This window comes from Pygocentrus nattereri, chromosome 26, assembly GCF_015220715.1.
Source record: "Pygocentrus nattereri isolate fPygNat1 chromosome 26, fPygNat1.pri, whole genome shotgun sequence".
NCBI classification, from domain to species: domain Eukaryota; kingdom Metazoa; phylum Chordata; class Actinopteri; order Characiformes; family Serrasalmidae; genus Pygocentrus; species Pygocentrus nattereri.
In genome coordinates this window covers 20618406-20634691 of record NC_051236.1, presented here as the reverse complement: position 1 = coordinate 20634691, position 16286 = coordinate 20618406, and the positions used below count along the sequence as shown (strand labels likewise).

General features: G+C 40.1%; 1 protein-coding gene across 3 annotated transcripts in view; it reads left to right on the top strand.

Moving 5' to 3' along the window:
- The window catches only part of negr1 (neuronal growth regulator 1), a 184754-nt gene that overhangs the window by 64680 nt on the left and 103788 nt on the right, over positions 1-16286 (top strand). For all 3 annotated transcript variants that reach the window (XM_037534842.1, XM_017720913.2, XM_017720923.2), the window contains exon 3: positions 10140-10265. In XM_037534842.1, coding sequence (XP_037390739.1) covers positions 10140-10265 — 126 coding nt within the window. The remainder of the gene's footprint in view (positions 1-10139; positions 10266-16286) is intronic.

Below are 16286 nucleotides of genomic sequence, written 5' to 3'. Positions count from 1 at the left end.
TATCTTGGGATTTTGTTCACGAGTGAAGAAAGGATGGAGCGAGAGGTTGACAGGCGGATTGCCGCGGTGTCTGCAGTAATGCGGACCCTAAACCGGTTCGTCATGGTGAAGAGAGAGCTGAGCCAGAAGGCAAAGCTGTAAATTTACCGGTCAATCTGCGTTCCGACTCTCACCTGTGGTCACGAGCTTTGGGTAGTGACCGAAGGAACGAGATCGCGCATACAAGCGGCCGAAATGAGCTTTCTCCGCAGGGTCACCGGACTCTCCCTTAGAGATAGGGTGAGAAGCTCAGTGATTCGGGTGAGAAGCTCTGCGATTCGGGAGAGGCTCGGAGTAGAGCCGCTGCTCCTCCACGTTGAGAGAAGCCAGCTGAGGTGGTTCGGGCATCTGGTAAGGATGGCCTCTGGATGCCTCCCTAGGGAGGTGTTCCAGACATGTCCGATGGCGGGGGAGAGGTAGGCCTGGGCCTCTTTGCTTAGGCTGCTGCCCCTGCGACCCAGACTCGGATAAGCGGTGGAGGATGGATGGATGGATGGATGGATGGATGGATGGATGGATGGATGGATGGATGATATGCTGAAGCATTGATGAAACTGAGTATATAGTTGGACAACTGAAACTTCTAAAGTTAACAGCCCATGTCAAAACAAACATGAATGCCATGACTGGGGCTAGCTTTGGTTCAATGTACCTGGTTGCTGTTGCCATCCACCATGTCCTTCTAATATTTTGCACTCCTGGGTGAATCATAGGCTGTGAGTCATACTTGGATGAAAAAATTGCTTATTGCTTGTGTTAGTTTGCTTTCGATATGGTACATTATTGTAGTTTTGTTTAACAAATAGCATTGGTTAAATTGTTTATGTGTAAGGGGAATTGTTTATTTTATAAGTGGAAATTGATGAATCATTTACATCCCTACAAAGGTCTTAGAGCTGAGTTTTTTTTTGTTAGTTAATTTTTTGTGTAATACTAGTTAAAACATTTTTTTAAAAATTGCTAGCGTATGTAAGAAGTAAAACATTTAAGAACCACTTATGAGTGTTGCTATTTTGGTGCCAGAACTCTGGCTGGAAAAGGTTTATAGGCAACCACCTGCCTGGTTATACTTCAAGTTGCAATCTTTCTAGCTCTATTTCAACTCAGATTCAGTATGACCCATGATGGCACCTCTGCTTTTTATACACTTTATTTACCTGAAAGTTTCGATCGGTTTGACTCCTGGTCTCATATTGGATAGTAAATATATTCTTAAATAGCCCACCCTATTAAGAATGACTGGATCAGTCACTATGTTTATTTATTTGTTCAGAGGAAAATATATAATATAATATACCTGAGTCTGCAAACCATTTTAAGTCTGAATATATGACTATAGCTTTGTCATGCTGATGATCCTCCTATGCTAATGCATTATTATAATAGGGAGCTGTATGTATGCATCTGTTTGTGAGCTGTGCTTTTTCTCCCCTCATTAAAAAGAACTGCTTCAGGAAATAACCACTATCAGCTCTAGCTAATTAAAGTAAGTGACACCAAAGGTCAGAGTTTCTGTTTGGGCGCCCTTTTCTGGAGATGCGTTTTGAAGATAAACTGTAAGTGGCTTAATGCATTTCTTTTTCACAAGGATGGTGGTTGGGGCTCAGGTGATAACAGTTACTTACAAGTACACAACAGTGATTTAAAAAAAATCCGTTTAAACTAAATATCATGGGCCATGCTGGTATTGTTGGTAATTTAAAATGCATATCAGTTCTGTCAGAGGCACCAGCAGGAATTTTTGCATCGCCTGAAAATTTAATGCATGGGCCACTTTGCCTCACTTCATTTCCCACAGCAGAACCTCTCACAGCATTGAAAATATGCCAAGATGTAGCCCTGTTCTTTATTTTGTTATAGCTCCAAAATTCCAACTTTTACTCAGCATGAAGGAACCTGTGAATATTAAGGAGCAATATAAGCAGCAACACTGTTAATCAATATACTGTAAACAACTCAACTAAGCTGTAATATTTGCTGCTTCTCAAAAGTGTTGCATCTTGGCTTTTGAGGCAAATCCCTGTAATGAACTGTTTTTGATTAGGATAGGACAGATATGTTATCCAGAGCCCATTCACATCTCCACAAACATTATCCCACTTTATACTGAAAGTCAGTGCAGAATAATGAAGTCATTCCTGTTATAATTCATACTTTCCCCAGGCTGAAAGAGAGAAGAGTGTTTAGAGCACAGAGTGGACAATGGGCTGCTACTTCATCTTCACTTTCAAATTAAACCTTTACATTTTAGTGGAGTCAGTGGGTATGCTGGACTTTTGATTTTTGAAGGGAAAAATTACTATAAATCTGCAGAAGTACGTTTTTTAGACAGCTCAGCTGTGTTATGTATATTTGACAACTGCAGTTACTGTAGCATAAGCTTCCTTTCTATTAACAGCACAAGTTATCTTCATAGTCCATGTTTACCTCTGAAAAACCGGGTGACATACTGTCCTCTATTGTTGCTTTTCTTTTTGTTTTTTTTCTTACTGTTTTGTGTTTTTGGAGGCATCTTTATTTGAATTACAGATGAATTCTTCTTACAGATGGTGACTGGGCTGAACTGCTTAACATTTACATTTAAGGTGCATTGCTGTCTGTATCTGTGTCTAAAATTCATGTTTAATTATTATTTAATGAATGAATCATTGTAACTATTAATCTTTCAGTAAGCCTAAAAGTCACATGCAAAAAATGCTACAATCCTTGTGGGCCCATGCTGTGGTCCCTAAGTACCACAGTTTAAGGATGCACTGATATGGAAACTGTGGCCCAATGCCGATATTTACAATTATTCCTATGACTTAAATAAACAACAGACATGTTAGCTAGGACTGAATGAGTTGGAGAAAGCATCTATTTGCAATAACTTTTGACTCATTTTACTTTTCTACAGGAAGTGCTTTGTGTTATTTTATGAAATTCTCTCACCTTAAACTTTTCAAGACAATATTATAGGCCATATTTAAAATGGCAGCTGTTGCCATGTGAAAATTGCACTCTTTCAAACTGTGATTTCCATATTAAAACTATTGACCTTTCAGGCCTAATTTTGGCACAGTAGCCCATCGTCACCTAGACACTCTACTCTTCTAGAGTATTGTAAATACATCTGCCAACGCCAACATGAATCCTAAATCATCCCTCGACCCTGCTTTGTCTAAACCATTTCTTAATGATGTATACTTTTTAGAGTTTGTGCCCATTTATAGAAAGTTTGAATAAGCTGTTTTGATTGGAATTTGCTCATATAGTCTCATCTTTTCACCAACCACCAATCCTTTTTTCAGATTTTTCATTATTATTGAACAATTCCATTGCAGGCATTAGTTCAGCAGTGCAGCAGCTTATCTAACTATAGTCAGCTTATATTGTGTATTTTGCTGCAGTGTGAGTTAGGTTCATATGGATTGCCCCATAGTGGGAGGTTTTGGCTCTCAGCAGTAGTAAATATGCTAAGATATGAGCTCCATTTTAACAAACCCACAGTCTTCAATTAGCCAGAAAGATATTACAGAGAGAGCTCTCTGCCCTATGAGGCATATCTGACAGGGACAAACTGGTATCCTTAGATCGCAACTCTTCAAAGTATGTACTTGTAGAGGAACTATATCACATCACTGACTCATTTTCTCTTGTAATTATAATCTAGAATTAATATTTCCTCTTTTTTGTCCACTTTACTTTTAGCTGAGGGCATTCTCTTGATCATGATGTATCTCTTGTCTTTAATAGAATTCATTATTTATCTCAAAATGAACAGGGTAATTGATAAGCACACTTAGGGAGTTTGCGCGTGGTGTTGAGATAGAGAAGACAACGAAGGGAAAAAGACAGTGATTGAATAAAGACTTTGTGCTAGGTAATCGTGAGCTGAGTGCAGAATAACGCGGCGCGTGAATCTGATGGTTAGGAAACCCAGTGAAAACATGTTACATAATTCATCATTATATATCTTTAACGTGTTCCTTTGTTTGTTTTGAACATGCTTTTCAAACCCCTCTGAAACTGCAGAAAGGGCCTTTGCTGGGTCACTCCTTCTAACCAACTGGTCAATACTGGACAACATCAGAGAATGAGTGTGCTTGTTCTGAAGGGATCGAATAAGAGCAGCCCACACACATTTTTCTGAGAATAATCACCCGTTCCTGCCATCGCTTAAATCTTAGCTTGGTTTGCCCGACAATTTGTCATAGTGAGTCACCAATAAAGAAGGCAGTTTAGCAGTTTGTGGCAATCACAATGGCAAATTAATGGTTCTACTACTGTATCATTTTAGTGAAATAATTCTAGGCATAGTTTGTTGACGTACATAAGAGAATTACATAAATAAAGGCAGCCAAAATGAATTTCGCTGTTTAATTTGAATGTCAGTAAATGAATACATTTGAATACGATTGCCATTCAAGCGCATGAGAAATAGAGGTGTGTTGTAATATGTTTGCTGTCTTTTAGTCTATCCCTTCATACACTGTATTGGCTTATAATCATTGCTGTTCTTTTCCCTGTATTTGTTTACACATATGCCAGCCCACCAGCAAAATCATCTGACAAGAAATATTGAACATGCTGAGAACATTACTCTATCAAACATCTGGGAAAGCAACATTAGGAACTGTTTAGATGCTGTTTCACTTGTGGAATCTATTATCAAGCAGAGATCTGGAAAGCTGTTGTAATTTGGGGGTCCTGAAATTTTTTTCAGGAAACATTTTTCAGTTTTAAGCCTGTTGCCATTTACATTGTCTGTGAAATTTGATTATATGTGGACCAAAAGAAACAGCCTAAAAAAAGTAAAGTCCATTGACTTCCATTAAAAGTAAAGTAGGTTTTTTCCTTCTCCTGTAAAGTTACCGTTTTGGAGATACCATTTGGTTTTGTTCTGACAACAGCGATATAGGTGTGAGGTACACAGTGATGTCATGCAAAATGATTTAATTATTTTCTGTTTGAATTTGTTGGATAATTCATATTTAAAAATAGTGTGGCACAAAGCTCAATGTCCATATTTAATTGACAGATCAAACTATGGATTCACACCTTGCTCACTCTCCGTTTGGATAAACTTTATGTAAATATGCTGAGCCAGGACCAATCAGACTGTTGAATGTGCCATGCCCACAGTCAGAGATTCAGCTCTCAAATGCACAATTGTTTGATTTAAAAAAAAAAGGTTTTAAAAAAAAACAATATTAGGGATGTTATTTAGAATATATAAACAATATTAGGCCACTTTGGGGCTCGGAACTAGCCTACAACTCTACATTCCTCTTCCTTGCGCCTCAAATGGCTTTTGTTTTGGTGATAAAGAGCAGCCAACGGCTGGCGAGGGGGAAAAAATTATTATTCTTAGCAGTTGCAGTTAATCTTAAAATCAACATTTGACACACAAGTGAAGTGAAATCAGCCTCGGCAGAAATGTTTTTAAATCTTTGAACATTTTTCTATGTATTTTAGTTCAGAACTTTTTTTGCTAAGTTTACCATATTGGCAAGAATTTAAACATGAATATAAAATGTGCCACTTTTATGGTTATTTTTTTTCCTCAATGTGTTAAATTCAGCAAACACATGTCTGTGTGCAGTTTGATTGAGGCTTTTGCATATGACTGTTTTTGTCAGTGTTGAGATATGGTGTGATTTTGCTCCATTCTAAGAGGAAACTTCACTGTTTTTTATATTTCTTATGCGTTTGATTGCAGTTGGATGGCACTGAATTATTCGGTTGTAATGATCACATTTCTTCCATAAATGCATGAAACTAAAATCAGCGACTTTCATCATGTTGCATTGTGTGGCATCCACTTAAGGTTGTGTGCTTTACCACTGTGGCACTGCAAACTGCAGAAATCCCATTGGGTAATGCGGGCTGTCAGTGTTTGTGTTTTCTTCCTGTGTCTGACACCTAATTAAGGGATTTAACTTGGTTTGTTTTTACAGCCTGCAGCTTGTATAGGGAATTGGAATCCTGTAAGAATGAGCGGAGAGTCCGTCTTAGCATAGAAAGTGCAATTTGCTAACCGCTGGTTTATATTCTAGAGGCGACTGCCTTTGTTCCAGTGGCTGTGGCAGGTAGAGTTTAGAGCAATTTCTCCAGTATGGTGCTTATGATTGTAGTGACTGTCACCCTGCTTAAGCTGGACGCATGCCATGCTCGGCACTGTGGTGTTCACTGCAGTCTTTGGCATTGTGCTTTATTAGACACGGGGGGAGGCCAGATGTTGCAAAATTTCAGACGTTTTGCTTGGTCTTCACTATCTTGACTGATTCGGTGAGGCTGAATTCATCCAAAATTAGACAACCATGAAGGCATAATTAAGCAAACGCATAAAATATGTGAGGATGTTCATTAGGCTCATGCAGACACGTTTTTGCTAATATTAGAGTAGCGATCCCAGAACAGAGCCAGTAAAAGTGAACTTTTGCCACCTCGCCTGGTGCCTGTTACCATGGCCACCGTTTGAAATGGCTAACTGCTTTGACTAGCACTGCGGCCACCTCAGCCTTTTAGCCGCTTACAGAGCGCAGTCCTCTGACACTCTGAGAGAGCGTTCTGGCAAAGCTCTGGAAATTATGAAAAGCCAGAATGTTCTCTGGCACACCGTGACTGAATTCATAAACATGGTCTGAGCAAACGAGCCTTTTTGCACCTTACCAGAACAGATTATGATATTAATTCTTAATCTTTTCAACATTTATGGAGAACTATGTGTGCTTGGAAACTGTGGAGAGGCGTTGACCTCTGTCTATGTGTATCTATAGGCTATTTAGACTATAATGACTTCAGATGACTAATTCGTTTTCTCAGGGACTTTTTTTCCAATTTGGAAGAATGTAGTGATAGTGATAGGAGTTCTCTCATTTAATCGAGCAGCTTAAATTACTGGCTGTTTTTCCACTGGAGAAAAAATAATTTAGGATAGTCCCTTGACAGGGTGTGCACGCCTATTAAGGTTAATAGAGGGCACACTCCTGTGTGTAGGATGCATCTTTTATTCTTTTCTTTTTACTTTTTTTTTTTTTTTTTTTTTTCATTTTCATGAGTCATTTGTCAAGAACTGTTCTTGGTAGTGAACCTGTTTCCCCTGATTTGGGAGACATGTCAGCCAGCTATTGCAGTAGATTTATTTTCTTTACACTAAGCTAAGCGAAAGCAGACCTGGCAGATATTAAAGCTGCATATGGTTCAGACATGCTGTAAATGAATTCATCTGACTCTAGTCATGGTTAATTACCATTGTAAGTGCGGCATAAAGCTGTAGCTCTATATGTCAGTTTTGCTGCTGCACATTATATGGTTTGGGCTGCGCCTTAAGTTTTACCTGTGTAGATGCAAAAATGACAAATGCGCTGTAAACAAATGAGTTGAGATCTGAATTTTCCTTGTCTCCTTTCAAGCCTTCGCACGTGCTAGTCTGCTTTATGACAAGAGCCCACATCTTCCTCGACTCCATAATTGGAATGTGGGTTGGCAGTAGGTGTGAAGTAATGGGGTCTTGGATTTGGTGGCAGCAGTCGGCTCTAGAGAACCTGTCAGAATCCATGGAAAGGAAAGCCATGCACTCCTCTTTATGCCGAGGAAACCCTGCATTTTAATAGTGCAGCTGTAAGCGTTTCTGAATTTCAAAGTGGCGTCATTAAAAGCTTATTTATTCACTCTGGAGCTGGTAAGCAGATAACGCCTTCCCCATCAGCAGTGGCAGCTCCATCTCAGCACCTCCTGCAGGGGCTTCAGGGGGTTGGGGGATGTGGGTGAACATGACAATCGCTCAGTGCTTAAAGAATTTAGAATGGAGAACAAAAATCATGTTGATTTGACATGTTGATGAGGCCTAGGAAACAGTTCTAATGTTTTATCCTTATTTTTCCTGTATTTCCTTTGTATGCTGTGCTATGACCAGGGCAGATAGAATGGAAATAAACAAGATAAAAATAACAGCAGCTGGAGGCTTTGAAGTTGGAGGCTGGTGAGGATTCAAAGAGTCTGAGGAGCTATGGAGGAGACGTAATAATGGTAGTCCTTGAGTTAGAGATTAAGTAACATGTACTTTCATTATGTACTCAGGGAAAGGTAAAAAAGCTGGGGTTGCTGACTTGTTGACCTTTGCAGGTCTTTTTGTGGTGCCATTCCAGTGGTCTCAGCCTCTTCTACAGCTACTTCAAAGCGTAGTGTTCTATTCCAAATATCCCGCCGAGGGTTGCTCACAAGGGTCACACACCTCGACTACAAATGAAACTCTAATCTGCCACTTTCAGTGTTCTTTGTGTGAAATGCTGTGCAGCTATTAGTTTACGTTGTGTTTACGTTCCTGTTCTTGGTGAGCAAGTGAAGTTGCAGCTCTAACTTAGCTAAACCCCTGATTCATTAATAGTTACACTACTTTACTTTTTAGAATGCAATGAAAGGTGGCAAAATAGCCTATATGCCTTAAGGCAGGCAATCTCAGTCCTTGTGAACATAAATTGCAGTGAAATCCATTCGGAATTCATCCGCGCTCCGTTTTCCAAACGCATTGCAGCGAGAGGTGGTACAGCAAGTACTACTTTAACCATGCTCTCTACCAGATGATATTATCTCGGCGATGACTTTGAGAAACTGGGTCATGATTAATTACTTAGCGGTCTGCTTAGGACATACAGATAAAGCTTCAAAGTCTTCCGCCCATTTCAAAAACTATTTCCCTTAAGCCATTGAATCATGAGTGACTCTTCAGCATGAACTGATAGGGGTCTTGATCCTGTTAAAGAATGATACAATCAGTAGACAAATGCAATATTTTCCATTTGGGCTATCAGTTACTGTGGGCATGTGTCAATAATATGTCTGTGTAAACCTATAGGCAATAACACATGGCTTTCAGACTTTCAGAAAGGGTTCAAGTACTATATGACAGTAAATTGAATTAAGATCTGCAGTGTCATCAGGTTATAGATACATTAAGAATGTAGAAAGAGCTTAATGCAGTCAGCTGAGTCGAGCCCTGTGAGAAGTTGAGCTTCATCCTTAATCCTGCTGTAATGTAGTAGAAGTTACATTTTTTTAGTGGAGGTTCTGAAAACAAGTACACATTAAGTTATTTTTTATCAGTATACATTGATTGTTTTTGTATTCGTTGATTACTGTGGAATATATTACTTGAATAATTGAAAGTTTAAGTATGTTTCAATCTGCTAGTGTCTTGCAGTGGTTTGTATTAAATAAATCAATATAAAAATATAATATAAAATATAATGGTGGTAAATAAGTAATAATTGGACAGAGGCCTTATTTTGAGGAACGAAAGTGTGCCAATAAAGTTTGCTTTTACTTTTTAGTGAGGCCAGATTTCTGCCTTTTTTCGTAGCTCAACTGTAGTGCTTTGACAGGACTATTATGGTTAGTTCTTTAAAAAAAAATATGATGTATGATGATATTCACAAAACAACATGCTGTGCTGCTGATTATGCTCATACACAGTGAGAAATCTGTCTGCACGAGTCATGAAAACTATTAATTGGAATTTCCAGCAGAAGCAAAAGATAATTACATCTCAAGTCATTGCCCAACAAAAAAAAAGAAGAAAGTAAGTATGAAAGAAAGCTCTTGAATGTGTTCTGCACTTCACCCAGTACATTTGTGCTGTTTAGAATACTGGATTGGAATGAAACAAGGAGTGAAGACTAGCCTAGCGAAGTTGGATGCAATTCAGACCACAGTGAGCAAATGGTGTGGGTTTAGAGCTGCATCTTCCAAGGCCTCAAAGGGATTTGTTGATTTTGCTTTCTTATGACAGTTTACAGCCTGCTTTATGTTGGAGAGTAATATCAGGGGATGAGTTTCCTTTGACGTTGTAGACTTCTGAAGGAGCAAAGCTGGAGGGTGGAAGCGAAGTGAAACAAAATGCAGCATTAAGACAGTTTTTTGTAGCTTTGCAGCTTGAGCTTTCTCAGCCATATGGATTGTGCAGTTCTTTGCTTATAATCTGCTTTCAATCTGATACTTATGCAAAATAATGAACATTAAGAATCGTTAATCTGTTGTCCAAATACATGTAAATGCTTTGATAAGAAGCAGCAGATTTATATTTACTCAATTGTTTTGTTGTATTCCTTTTTGTTTAGTTCCTCCCAAAATATATGACATTTCATCGGACATCACAGTAAATGAAGGCGGGAATATTTCACTCTTCTGTGCAGCCAGTGGCAAACCAGAGCCGAAAATCACCTGGAGACACATTACCCCATCAGGTAAGCTCATTTTTATCTGTAATGTTTTGTCAATCATGTTTACAATTACAGGACACGCTGAGCAAGTAATTTCCTTAAAGTAATTGACTTTTAGGCATGTACAGATTTGGAATTTCTAAGCAGATATGAATAACAACTAATTAAAGATGGCGTGTATGTGTATGAGTAGTTTGAGCATTATAACCTACTTTTAGATGCTCATCTTTATCACCTGGAATTCTAGTATCGGACTGATAATAATAATGGTTCAGTTTTCCCATTTATTGGCAAATAATATATCGGCTGCCAACTGGGGGTTGCCATTTTTGGCAAATTCTTTTTTATCGTAACTGAGTATCTTTCAACATTAATGTTTAAATGATAAAATGAAGGACACAAAAATTACCCATCAAAATAACAAGTTTAAACTGATAGTTCTGTTTCTGTAATATGTAGGAACAAAGTTTTGTTTAAACTGAAGGGCTTACAGCTATAATATGTTCATAATGATCTCTCGTGTTTCTCTCAGAACACAGAACACAAACAAAACTGTGTCGTATTGCTTACAGATGGTTGCTTTCAATATAATTGTAGTTAAAGGTAAAATAAGGTAAAATAACTACAGTTAAAACTATAATGTTAAAATATTTTATTGCGCAAAATAGTTAAAAACAAAACTGAACAATACATAGATAAACCCATGGTGTGTATGTATAAGCAGGCAGAAGCATCTCTAGCTCAACAAAACAGTGCTAAATATGGTTTCACATCTAATTTTTCAAGTCATTTGTCTTATACATGCATTGTGTACACTCGTGCTTACATCTCCAAGTGTCAGACTCTGTTGGTGTTTAGTAATGTTGCAATCAATTATGCTGTCAATATCAGCTGTTTTAGCAATTTCTTGGCCTGATGAAAGCAGCAGGGCAAGACCACTCCACTTTCAGATTTAGCTGACTGATGGAGGTGCACTGCAGGTAGGGCTAGTGGACACACTAACTTGGCTACCGGCTGCTCTGCTAAAGACTAAACCAAGGCTCATTACCCCAAGAGAGGGGAGAAAATGACAGCCTCCACGCGGCCTCCCCTGCGAGTAGTGAGAAATGGTGTAAGACCAACTCGTGAAACTAATGTCGCCAAAGAACCATTGAGCTGGCAGACCAAGGTACAAGCCAAGGTCAAGACCAAGGCAGAGACCGTCCTCCTCAGGATGGGCGGATACCCCCACCGTTGAAAAACCAAAGCCTGTTAGTGCTCCAACTCAATGTCAAGGGCCTTACCATCGCCAAACTCGAAGTCATCAGACATCTTGCTGATTCCAATAAAGTGGCAGTTGTTCTACTGCAAGAGACACACTGAGTTTCTGATGACAATCTCCAGCTGCCTGGGTTCCTTCTCGCTGGGTCCATCCACAGCAAGAAGCACGGAATGGCAACCTTTGTCCTGGAAGGATTAAGCTGGTCAGCCACCAGCCAATCTCCACCTGGCTGCAACATTGAGTGGCTGGTCATCAAAATCCAAGAAACATCTGTTGTGAATGAATATAAGCCCCCACTAACAGCGCTGGCTATAGCATTACTTCTATCTGTACCTGCTCCAGCCATCTATGGAGGTGACTTCAACTGCCAACATACAGATTGGGGTTACAACCACACATCACATGATGGCATAGCATTGAGTGAGTGGGCTTCTAACAGCGAAGCACTGTTGCTCTTTGACCCAAAAGAGCCCCCAAGCTTCTTTTCTGCACACTGGAACTCTTACACCAATCCAGACCTGGCCTTCGCCAGGCTGGGATGAGGAGTGCAGCTGTCTGCTCTGCCAACACCAGCAGGTGAACTCCAGGGAAGAAATGGAGGCAGCAGCAACAACCTTACTGCAGAAGCTGGATGATACCCGAAGGACCAGGTGGACTGAAGTAGTAGAATCTATTGACTTCACCCACTCTAGTCGGAAGGCATGGCAGACCATCAACCTGCTCTCAGGAAGAAGACAGTGACAGCAGATGCCATTGCTTGCCAGCTCTTGAAAAATGGCCGCTTCCCAGAGGCAGACAAAAACTGCACACAACTGACCTTGTGTGAGGTATTATCTCTCTCCAGCGCAGCCAGCACCAATGCCAACCTCTCGGGAGACTTCACAGCAGCCGAACTACGTGCAGCAATCAACAAACTGAAGCCGGGTAAGTCACTGGGTCATGACAAATACCCACCCAGAGTTTGTCATACACCAAAGTGACAAAACATCTCGCTGGCTTCCACCGAGGCAGGTCAACAGTGGATCAGATTACCCTGCTCAGGACATCGAAGACAGCTTTCAGGATAACGAGAAAGCTGGGTTAGTATTCCTGGACCTGACAGCCTATGACACAGTGTGACACCATGGACTACATCTGAAACTGTTGATGACAGCACATGGTGAGATTCATTATGGAGATGCTAGTGAACCGTAGCTTCATTGTACATACCAGCGATGGCCAGACCAGCAGGCTCAGAAGACTGAAGAACAGAGTTCCGCAAGGCTCTGTCCTCTCACCAATGTTGTTCAACATCTATATTCATGACCTGCTGGATACAACAGCTACCAAGTATGGCTATGTGGACGATTTGGCCATCATGCTTTCACGCCCAACATGGAAGGCATTGGAAGATGGTCTCAACAGAGACATAGGCATCCTGGCAGGTTACCTCCAGAAGTGGCACCTTCAGCTGAGCGTGGGCAAGACAGTGGCTGCAGCATACCACCTCAACAATAGGGAAGCACGAAGGGAGCTGGATGTGTATGTTGGCAAGAACTGCCTGTGTCCTACCTGCCAGTCCTTGCTGGAATCGCCCCAGCCAGTCTCAGACGGGATGCAGCTGCCCTCACCCTGGCAAGAAAAGCCCAGAAGTATAACTGGCACATCCTGCACAAAGTCACAATATCATTGGCTCCACCAGGAAGGCTCAAGTCTCGCCATCCCTACAACAAGGCAGCACAAGAGATACTACAGTCTATTCCTGAGGACTTGTCCAGGGATGCTTGGCTGGCAGCAACTTGGAAACAGACGTGGGAGATGGCTGGGCCATCCCGCATCCAACAATACATCAGGGGCCCAGGGGGTGGTGTAAAAGGAGACCTCCCACGCCACCTGTGGACCTTGCTGAACTGTTGATGCACTGGGGTCGGCTGCTACAAGTCATCGCAGAAGAAGTGGGGCCTGTCGGACAGTGCAGCATGCGAGTGTGGCAAACCTGAACAGACTGCCGTGCACATAATCACCAGCTGCCCCCTATATATCCCACCCTCAGAAGCTGGCCTCTTTGACTTTGGTCCAGAAATGAGGGCGTAGCTGCATGGCACTGAGTTGGCCATCTGATGATATACGAAAGAGAGAGAGAGACCCCAAGAGACTGGCAGTTCCTTCTGTATGTTGATGTGAAGTTTGCTCTCATTTGAGAACTGGACTAATGTTAACTCAGACTGTAACTGACTGTGCAGACAGAGATGAGGGATTCCTGAAAGAAGCCTACCATAGCCATTCAGCTAAAGTCTGTGTATGCATTACTTGGCTTATTTGTGGCAAAAGGAATACTTTAGGAAGAATTCCAACTATTAAATCACCCAATACCATTGCCTTCCTACAAAATACTAGTGTTACAGCATGTTTACTGCTGCTTGTCAATCCACACTGCCAACATGCTTTTAAGGTCCATCTACTGGTGCAAATACACCCAGTTGAGAATGTGGGCACCAGAAATTGCATCATGGTATTGGTATTTCTGTCACCAAACTGATACTGCTTTTAAGCACTGTTATTGGTATTGGTACTGAAATGATTTCAGTACTGATGAAATCCTAAATACATGATGTATACCTGATTTTATTTTTTGCTTAATCAGTTCAATAGATTCCAACAAATGTCTCATGAAGTGGTATTTTCTTCTCTGTGTTCATAAAAGGACGTTTTCCTCTCACATAAATATATCCAATCCTAGAACTTTTCCTTGTCTAGTCTTTTGCATGTAATTAAAATAGTTTGTTATGCTGTGAAATATGATAACAGTGCACTCAAGTTGGCTAGTGTTTTTGATCCCTGTACCTTTTGAGAAAGTACCACATTTGAGAATGTGATATTTTATATTCATCACAGTGCTGCAACAAATAAATAAAGGAAACTAGAAAAAATGCACATTAAGCTCATCTTGCTTTTTCTGTCATTCAGCCTTTCATAAGAAGATATATATACATTACCAGACCAGTGTGGAAATTCAGTGGCTTGTCTGGCAGAGCAGCAGTTTTTGAGCACTCCTCTATTTTATGAAGATGCATGTTGCACTTATCTAATAAGTAGAGACAGCTTCACTTATCTCAGGGCTGTCATATTCCTCCTCTAGTGCATTTCTGCTATTGAATTCCTTTTCCAGTTCTAAAAGCTTCAGTGAGTCATAAAAGCACTATTTACTAAAGGCACAGTTCTTTGAAGAATACATTTACCTTCAACTTTTAGGAGAATGTGGAAATAAGCTCTAGAAGAAGAATTCATACATTAGTAACATCACCAAAAATAAACTTGATACACTATCATTGAAATATGCCACAAGCTTGTGGATTAAAAAAAAGGCATGTTTTTATTGTTTTAGACTATTGATCTTAATAGGTACGCTCCAGATGGAAGGTGCTTGAATCATCAAAAGGCAAGAACATTTTATGCCAGACATGAAGGCACTTACTCTTATTTGCACAGTTCACTTTTATTCATGTGTGTTTGTGCTAAGAACAGTATTGATATCCTTTCAATGTTTAGAAAGCTGTGCAGTTTTAGCAGCATTTTTACTGTAATTTGGATAATGAGCTTAGATGTTTGATGTACTCTTTTGGACGCATAAGCGTATATGAACAGACTGTTACTAATCATGCAGCTGCACATAGGACCGCCTACTAACTGTACTATGCTTTTGAGATGTGAGCTTGAAAAAGCTCTGCAAAATGGTGGAGGCATGAACGAGCTTGAGACAAAAGGGAAAATGCAAGTGATTTGATCAGTTGAAAATAATACAAACACAAAATGCATCAAATGTTAAAACTGAGAAATTTAGTATTTTTTGGAAAATAAATGTCCATTTTGAATTTGATGCCAGTAAAACATTTCATAAAAGTTGGAACTCCATAAGCTTTTGGGAACCAATTGCTGTAGTTTTGAAAGTGAAATGTTTTTCCCATTCTTTCTTGATAAAGGATTTCAGCTGCTCAACAGTTCAGGGTCTCCTTTGTCATGCTTTTCATTTCATAACACACCAAATGTTTTCAGTGGTGACAGGTGTAGACTGCAGGCAGGCCAGTTTAGCACCCGGACTCTTTTACTGTGGAGCCATGCTGTTGTAATGCATGCAGAATCTGGTTTGACATTGTCTTGCTGAAAAAAGCAAGACATTCTCTGAAAAAGATGTTGTCCAGATAGCAGCATCTGTTGCTCCAAAACCTGTATATATCATTCAGTATTAATGTTGCCTTCACAGATGTGCAAATCAGCCATGCTATGTGCACTAATGTACCCCCTTACCATCACAGAATCTTGCTTTTGAACTGTGCACTGATAACAAGCCAAACGGTCCTTCTCTTTAGTCCAGAGGACACGGCATCCATGATTTCCAAAAAGAATATCAAAATTTGATTCAACAAACCATTTGGCACTTCTCCACTTCTCCTCAGTTTATCTTAAATGAGCTCTGGCCCAGAGAATGCAGCAGCATTTCTGCATCCTTGTTATATGTGGCTTCTTTTTGAATGATAGAATTTTAACTTGTATTTGTGGATTCACCACTGTGTTCACAATCTGTGATCCTGAGCCCATACAGTGATTTCCACTACGGAATTGTGTCTTTTTGTCTTTTTTAACGCAGTGCCACCTCAGGGCCCAAAGATCATGGCCAGCCAGTATTGGTTTTTAGCCGTGTCCCATGCACACAAGAGATTTAGATTCTCTGAATTTTTTTGTGTTATTAGTTCTGTAGATGATGAAATCCCCAAATTTTTTGCTATTTTGTATTGAGAAATGTTATT